Here is an 8,907-nt window from a genome sequence, read left to right as displayed (position 1 = left end):
AAAAAAAAAAAAATAGCCAAGAGAACTCACTGTGCATAATTTCTTCATATCTAAGTATAATGGTAACAGCGTTCACTTAATATGTTATATATGGTTGTGGTTTATTACCTATATTGCAGTATATAGCCTTTGCATCATCCTTTTCTACTAGATTAGTTTTGAAACTTGACATTGATCTGGCTTTCAAAAAGATGCTTTGTATCTGTACATACAGATACAAAGTTAGGATTCAGCCTTAAGTACATCAGTGTTCAATAAATTATTAAGTAATCATTGGAATATGGTAAAGCACACCCTCTAATATTAATTGAACTTAATTGTAAGTTACAATTAATTTATTGCAACATAATGTCAGTTAATACTAGTGGATATGCTTTACCATATTTAGAAGGTGAGGCTTAACAAAATTTACTTGGGAAATATAATGATAATAAACTTTAACCATTTCAAATATTAATATAAGAGTGTGAAATATCATTTATTTAAAATTATGGTAGATGCCATCCTATTTGTGAGTTTTATAACACAATCTCAGCAGAAAAGCCACTCCTTATTAATTAAGGGGTTTTACAGTGTGTATTAGATTGCTCTTCAAATACATCATTAATGTTAGATTTCTGTTGACTTGACATTTGCCACATACTCCAAGAAAGTTTATTTTAATGTTAAGTATATTTTAGTACAAAGAGCAATTGTTAAATGCCTCTTTTGTGAGAGATATAATTCAGAATGAGAAATCAAGTTTTCACCTTAGCTTCTTGCAATGCTTTTTTGAATAAAGCTAGAAGCATCATTTTCATGTAACAAAGAGCATAGCAAGCTGTTTTTTGCACTTGATTCATATATCAAATGTTTTTGTAATCATAACTATTTTGAGAAAAATCAAATTTCATTTGCCCTCTGAATCAATTATTTTTATTTTAAAAGACATCTGTAAAGATAATGATATAAAGCCAAATTTTGTGTCTTAAAAATGAAATTGATCATGTTCATAATGTTGAACATGTGACTAAAATCAAATGAGTTTTAAAATCAAACATCAAAGCACTGTTTTAGGAGACTGAATACCATTATGAATAAGACTCAGTCCCTCTCCTAAATGAACATGTTATAGAGATGAAGATATAAAGATAAAAATATAAATAACACTTGGTGTGTGCCACGCCTTTTGGGGGCAAGACATGATTATTAGAGGGACTTTACCTAACAAATGCAGTCCGTGTAACCTGGTTTCTTGTACCCTCAATGAATCCCCAAGAATTAAAAAATATACATATATATAGCAGTACTATAAGGGAGAATGTTATATTTGTTATAAAAGAGCTATAATCATGTGCTTTGAAGGATCAGAGGAAAGAGATTTTGTATACATAATTAAAAGTGCCTGTCAACACATTACTTTAAGACACTACCAAGTTATTTAAATGTTAAGTCTATCTTTGATTAATCCAAAACAAATAAAAATATTCAGATTATACTTTTTGAGTAACAAAAGGTTCATTATAAACTGCTATAGCCTTTAGTAAGAAATGTTCCAAAATGACTTTATTTTCCTGCCTTAAAACATAGTGTTACTAAGTCACTCTGATGATCAAAGATCTTTTAACAGTTATTTCAAAGCCATGATTTTGAATCAAATCCTTGTTATCAGTATTGTTAGCATGTTAGCACCATTGGGGATTTAATTTACTTTAAGAATATCTCATATGAAACTGAAAGGTTGAAGAGACTAGGATCCTGGGGTGTAGGCTTAAGATAGCAGTTTTTATCCCATTGAGTACTAACAATTTAGTACCAGTTGCCAATTTAGTACCAGTTGTCAGCACCAGTTGCCTAAAGGGCAGTGACTCTCCAAAAGAATAGGAGTATTGGTGTATTTCAGATCTTTACATTGGCAGAAACGTACGTATGACTTTACTAATTGCCATACCCCTTAAGCATCATTGTTTATAATACAGATAAACAATAATTTAAATAATAAACACAAGGTTTTGATATTTTGGAGTGATTTAACTAAACCAAGTGTGCATTTGTTAAGGTTTTCAGTTTCAGGTTCAGTTCTGGTTGTAAGTTTGCTTACTTTTTCTAAGCTCAATGAAACTACAGTACATAGTTTTAAATATACCTTATTAGGGAAAGTACAGCTAAGGATTGTGCTAATTTACACAATGCCAAAACCATTGAAAAGTGAAATGTGAAATCAGTCAACTGGATTTTTTGGCATCAAGGTAACATGCAACCTAACCGATATTCTATTTTCATTTTAATTTCTGATTTTTAAAACTGTGTCTACATTAATTTGATTAAAATCATTACAAGGCTTTTGAAAATCAAGGACACGAGGTTCTTAAAAAGGAAAGTTTTATTATTTTATTAAATCCGTGAAAAATGAGGCAAAAATCCACATATACATTTTTATGTTTGCTTCATCAATTGCTTACATCCTAGCAAAGACGAAAGGAACAGATGCTTTCATCTGTCTCTAGGCGTGGTTGAATGATGCAGAGCAATTGTCAGAACAGTAGGACCCAGGTAGCACATACAAGAACCACCAGGCAAGCATTCCATAGTATTTTGATTTTACTTTTATAATTGTCACATCATTGTCAAATTACATTTGAGATTTGAACATGAGATTTGTATGCTTATGAAAATAGAGCAGGGGGTTAAAAGGCTGAGCAGCACTGGTATATATTATTGCTAAAAATGTAGCACTTAAAATTGATAATTTCTACAACCATACACTATTCATTACATGTTTATAGTCTGTCATACACTATTCACAACATGCATTAACTCTTATATAACAATAACAGGTCCTGGCTCGGCACCTGGGGCTCAGCAGCTAGGGTGCCAGCCACATACACCAGATCTGGCAGGTTAGAATCCGGCCAGGACCTGCTAAACAATGACAATTGTAGTAAAAAACAGCCAGGCATTGTGGTGGGCACCTATAGTCCCAACTACTTGGGAGGCTGAGGCAAGAGAATCGCTTAAGCCCAGGAGTTTGAGGTTGCTGTGAGTTGTAACGCCAAGGCACTCTACTGAGGGCAACACAGTGACACTGTCTCAAAAAAAATAAAGCAAAAAACAATGCCAGGTCCTGATATTATCTTACTGTCTAGAGGCTGTAATGTCCAAGAACAAGATGGCAGCAGGGTTCATTTCCTAAAGAGATGGCTTCTTCTTTCTGTGTTCTCATACAACCTCTCCTCTTGCTGGTGTATGCCCACTAAGGAGAGGAAGAGAGACGGAGAGAGAGAGCTCTTCCTCTTCTTGAAAGGCCACTAGTTCATCATGACCTAATCTAACCCTCATTACCTCCCAAAGGCCCCATCTCCAAATCCCATCACTTTGGAGGTTAGAGCTTCAACAGATGCATGGCAGGGGAGTGGGGATGCAAACAGTCCCTAACACTACAGCAGTGGGATCTTTGGCATAATGCAGGATTTTAATCTGATATAAAATGCCAGGTCTTTGCCTATGAGATGAACCTCCAGACAGCTTCTAAATACCTCAGTTTAATGGACTTTGGAAGATCTCAGGGACAGGAGTAGTGACAGTGATACACCTAAAATGTGCAAGAATGTGCATGTGTTATTTTTAAAAATTGAAATGGATCTGCGAGAAGTAGTGCAGTATCAGTCTTATTACTGTATCAAACATAATGCATAAGGTTATTTATTGGAAGACTATACAGGAACAGACCATTTTAAATTCCAAGTAACATAAATGTTATCTGCGTTTAAAGTATAGATTACTAGCCAGAATAATCTGAATTTAGGACACTTAAGTGACCTGAACTACATAGGCATGAAGTCACTCAGCACATCCAAAGATGTAAAAATAGAACTTCTGTTGGTTGCCACAAAACAGAAATTGATGGCTTTGTTTTACATTTGGAATCCCAGTCTAGATGAAACTAACTGTGCTCAAAAGTACAATGAGAGTTTATATTCCAGCTAAGATCTGACTCTACCTTACACTCCATTACTCCTATAATAAAAGTTAATAGTCCATTCTGATTTAATTGGTCTAGGGTATGACTTGGCCATCAGTATTTGTTTAAAGGTCTCTGGGTGATTTTAATATGCAAGTTGGGTGGAAAACCCAGAGCTATCATGTTCTGGATTGGGAACAAGAACACATTAATAAATTATACCTCTATTTGAGCACTGGAGATTGTCTGCCAAGCATTTAAAAACATTTCGTGGTGCTATGCAATCAGCAGCCTGCTTGTGTGTGGTGTTCACTGATGAAGATGGCTAGCCTGATTGTGGCAGCATTCGTATGGGACTACACTGCACACCTTTTTGGGAGTTGCACTTTTTTAGTCTTATCTTTGTATTTCAAAAAAATGTATCTAAATATATCTAAATGATTAGTATTCCAAGGACCTTAGAACCTGTTTATATGATTCCCTCTCCCCCAAAAAGAGTTCTATTCTAAAAGTAATACTCATATGTTTTTTCATCACTATGCCTGTGTGGCAATAAATTATATTGTTTGAGAGGGAAGTTGTCCATCATAAAGATGAATTGAGAAAATTCCTATCAGTAATTCAAATATAATAATTACCAAAAGGTTAAAGCTGTGTGATATCAATACATGCAGACACTTAATCTGGATGTTCTATCTACATAACACCAAATATTTTAATTTTATAACTTCCAGATGTTATTTTAGCTGGAGAAAATGTTTAGATGGTTGAATTTTTGCTTTTCATCATGGCTTTTTTTTTTTTTGAGAGTTTTACTCTGTGACCCAGTTTGGAGCGCAGAGTGCAGTGGCACCTTCATAGCTCACAGAAACCTTTTACCTGAGCCGCCTGAGTAGCTGAAACTATAAGCATGTGCCACCATGCCTAGCTAATTTTTTTATTTTTTTATTTTTTTGATACAGAGTCTAATTCTGTGAGTTGCCCTGGCTAGAGTGCTGTGATATCTATAGCTCACAAAAACCTCAAACTTTTGGGCTTAAGTGATCCTCCTGCCTCAGCTTCCCAAGTAGCTGGGACTACAGGCACCCACCGTGATGCTCAGCTAGTTTTTCTGTTTTTAGTAGAGATGGGGTCTCACTCTTTTCAGGCTACTTTTGAACTCCTGAGCGTAAGCAGTTCACCTGTCTAAGCCTCCCACAGTGCTAGAATTACAGGCATAAGCCACCACTCCCAGCCCCTAGCTAATTTTTTAATTTTTTGTAGAGGCAAAGTCACTTATGTTTCCTAGGCTGGTATCAAACTGCTGGCCTTGAGCAATCCTCCTGCCATGGCCTCCCAAAGTGCTAGGATTATAGATGTAAACTACCACACCGTGCCATCTTGGTTCTTTGACAAGTACAGATTCATTAATACTTAGCACATAGAACTTTTAAAAATACCTTTAAAGCCAATGATCTAGTTTTAAGATTAATTTTGTTATAGCTTTAGTTTGAAATTAAAACATTATGAATAGATACAGTTTTCTTCAGCTATATTCATTCCATGATTTCTTACAATTCTTGTCCACATGCATCCGTGTTATTTCTATAGTTATAATCAAAGTCTGGAAATATTTTTGCTTTTTACAGTTAGCATTAATAAAACATTTTTTCATGTCCCTTATACTTCATTAGCTGTGTAATATTGCATTTGTATGGGGCTGTTTAGAATTTTTCACATTACAAACTATGCTATATATGTATCATATTTGCTAACCTTTGACTTCTTGTTTAAATATTTTTCATATCTTTTTATTTTTCTCACATTATAACAAAATAAATATTCTTTTTCAGAAATGGCCTATGAGATCAAGATTATACATCGGTGCTACTGGTCAGTTTCTGAAGCATTCTGTCTCTGGAGAAAAAGAAAATCATGATAAGAGTCCAGCAGACTCACAGCCTTAGGCTCTCGAGTAGTGGGAGCTGGTAAAAGTGATGGCTATTGTTTTAAATACTACGAAACAATTCTATATTTATTATTTCAGACATAACAAAAGTCATTTCTGGGAAAGCTTACATATGAATGCATAGTTAGATGTTCAGATTTATCTAATGTGAATGTGGAATGAAATAATCAGTCTTATATAAAACACACAGTTTATCTATTCAGTGTGAGTTTCTACTAAACAGTACAAGAGGAACTATTAGAAAAAGGAAACAGACATATGAGAGCAAGTCATTGTTTATATAGTCAAAGAATGCACGCATTTTCTGTAATGTATCCATTACAAACTGAAAAGTTGATGCCTATTGATATAGTCTTCCTGGTTTAAAAAAATAAAATTTGGGTTTGTAATATACCAGTATTCTCTTTTTGTGAAAACCAGATTGTGCTCATAGTTGGTCTAAGAAGCCATTTCAGTTGGAAGGTGCAAGATTATTTATTCAATTTAGTTAAGTATGCGTGAAAAGACCATTGTAGTAATACAAAAATGCAGTAACTTCTATTCACTATTTTTCCCTTTTAGAAAACTTAGAGTATTAGAAATGGTTTGTTCGATAGGAAAGGGCCTGACCACCTGCTTAGAGGAGTACTCAGTATCTTACTATGCAAATTGTGGAAGGCACTGGGAATCCTGAAAGCCCAGTGGGGACAGAAGACCAGGTGTCACTGTGGCAGCACTCATCGCCCTCCCTGATCAGTCCATATCCATCCCACCCTCCTTCAGGTTCTGCACTACATGAGCAGGTTTAGTGCAGCCACACTGGAGAGAGTGGGGTGTTCAGGGCCAGCAGGGGTCTCAAGTGAACTCCTGTGACCCTCCTCACTGTCAGTGCTGTGATCAGGCTCCTCCCCTTGTCAGTTCACAATCTATTCCCAAGCTATTCATCATCTACCTGCCTTGCCCCTGTGAAATGGGAGAAATCCAGTCTGATTTGGAGTTCTGGCAAGGATCTGTACCTGGAGAGGGTCTGAGAACACAGAGTGACTGCGGAGATGAATTCAGGCTGGAGCAGACTCTTGCTCATCTGTCCTGATAGGAATCTCACCGTGGCCTCCCCTGTCACGCTGCACACTGACAGGTGCCCACGGAGCAGCAGGGCTGGCTGACTGCACCAGAGGCTTCAGTTTTCAGCAGAGGTATTCATCAGGAACACACCAAACCCTAAAACAATGGGGTTCAATAAAGACATCTAAAAAAAATGAACATCAGACATGTCTTTGCTGATTTAGATTCCCTTTTACTGACCTTTCCTGCTTTTCTCCTCAATCTTTACTATTCTCTTTTCCAACTGTGTTTTGTTTTTACCTCAGTTTTCTTCTAGCCTCTGCTAATGAAGTGAAGGAAAAGATTGTTAGGGCTGGGTGCTGTCGCCCATGCTTGTAATCCTGGCACTTTGGGAGGCCCAGGTGGGAGGATCACTTGAGGCCAGGAGTTTGACACCAGCCTGGGCAACATAACAAGATCCCATTTCTAAAAAAAAAAAAAGAAAAATTAGCCAGGCGTAGTAGTATGCACCTGCAATCCCAGCTACTTGGGAGACTGAGGCAGTAGGGCAGGAGGATTGCTTGAGCCCAGGAGTTTGAAGCTACAGTGAGCTACGATTACACCACTGACTCAAATCTAGGCAACAGGAAGACCCCATCTTTTAAAAAAATTATTTGAAGGTAAGAACTATTATTCATTTTTTTAGGTGAACATGACCATGTTGGCTCATGTTAGATACATTATAAATTTGATTAATTTAATGTGAATATACTTTTTAAAATGAAGCTTTGTACATATTAATATGTGGCAATGATGTTTGCATATTTAAATATCTGTAAATGTATTTATCTACTCATATAATATTGAAAGGTGTAGAAGACGCCAACATCCAAGCAAGATGATCTGCAGCTGAGGCGTGGACCTCGGGCCATTCCTCCACAGGAGTTCCTTGTGGAAGAGGAACCCGTGCCCTCAGCCCGTAGTCATTGTTAATTACTCCCCTCACCTGTATCATTCCCTTTCAATAAAAGGCTGGTGCGGAGGTTGCTCGGGGCTACCTGGAAAGTAAGGGCTAGCCTGCCTTCCACAAGCTTGTACTTCTAATCCACTTCTCGCCTGGTTCCTTCCTGCGCTAACCAAGACCAGGGCCACAGGAGCCTGACGGGTTGCGACAGAAAAGAATAAAAATTAAAATGAGATTTGGATTCAGCCATTTACTATTAGCTGAATTCCCTACCATAAGAAGTTATTGACATAGGCTGGGTGCAGTGGCTTACGCTTGTAATCCCAGCACTCTGGGAGGCCAAGGCGGGTGGATTGCCCTGAGCTCACAGGTTCAAGACCAGCCTGAGCAAGAGCAAGACCTCCATCTCTAAAAAAAATTGCCTGGCATTGTGGCAGGTGCCTGTAGTCCCAGCTACTTGGGAGGCTGAGGCAAGAGAATTGCTTGAGCCCAAGAGTTGGAAGTTGCTGTGAGCTATGATGCCATGGCACTCTACTGAGGGTGACAAAGTGAGACTCTGTCTTTAAAAAAAAGTTATTGACATAAACACTAAAAATAATCTTTATCTTAAGAAATGAAATCAAAGCTTCCTTAAAGTTACCTCAAACTGAATTGCATACACTAAATTTGATAGCAAGAATTTGGGAGAAATGGGCTTGGCGCCCATAGCACAACGGTTATGGCACCAGCCACAAACACTGAGGGTGGTGGGTTCAAACCCAACCTGGGCCTGCTAAATAACAACAACTGCAACAAAAAATAGCCAGGCATTGTGGCAGGTGTCTGTAGTCACAGCTACTTGGGAGACTGAGGCAAGAGCATCGCTTAAGCCCAAGAGGCTGAGGTTGCTGTGAGCTATGATGCCAGAGCATTCTACCAAGGGTGACATAGTGAGACTCTGTTTCAAAAAAAGACTTTAAGAGAAATGACCTTCTTATTAATAATGCATATATATAATTTGGCTACAGTTCTTTTTTTTTTTTTTTTTTTTTT

General features: G+C 37.3%; 1 protein-coding gene across 1 annotated transcript in view; it reads left to right on the top strand.

The window, feature by feature from the left end:
• TCF24 (transcription factor 24) overlaps positions 1–5,886 on the top strand; it is a 7,352-nt gene extending 1,466 nt beyond the window's left edge. The window contains exon 2 of the mRNA XM_003797248.2: positions 5,773–5,886. Coding sequence (XP_003797296.1) covers positions 5,773–5,886 — 114 coding nt within the window. The remainder of the gene's footprint in view (positions 1–5,772) is intronic.
• Positions 5,887–8,907: the final 3,021 nt, after the last annotated feature.

The sequence above is a fragment of the Otolemur garnettii genome, unplaced genomic scaffold, assembly GCF_000181295.1.
Source record: "Otolemur garnettii isolate 467f Iridium unplaced genomic scaffold, OtoGar3 scaffold00113, whole genome shotgun sequence".
Taxonomy (NCBI): Eukaryota; Metazoa; Chordata; class Mammalia; order Primates; family Galagidae; genus Otolemur; species Otolemur garnettii.
The sequence above is the reverse complement of the archived record's forward strand: the minus strand, read 5'-3'. Positions and strand labels throughout refer to the sequence as shown.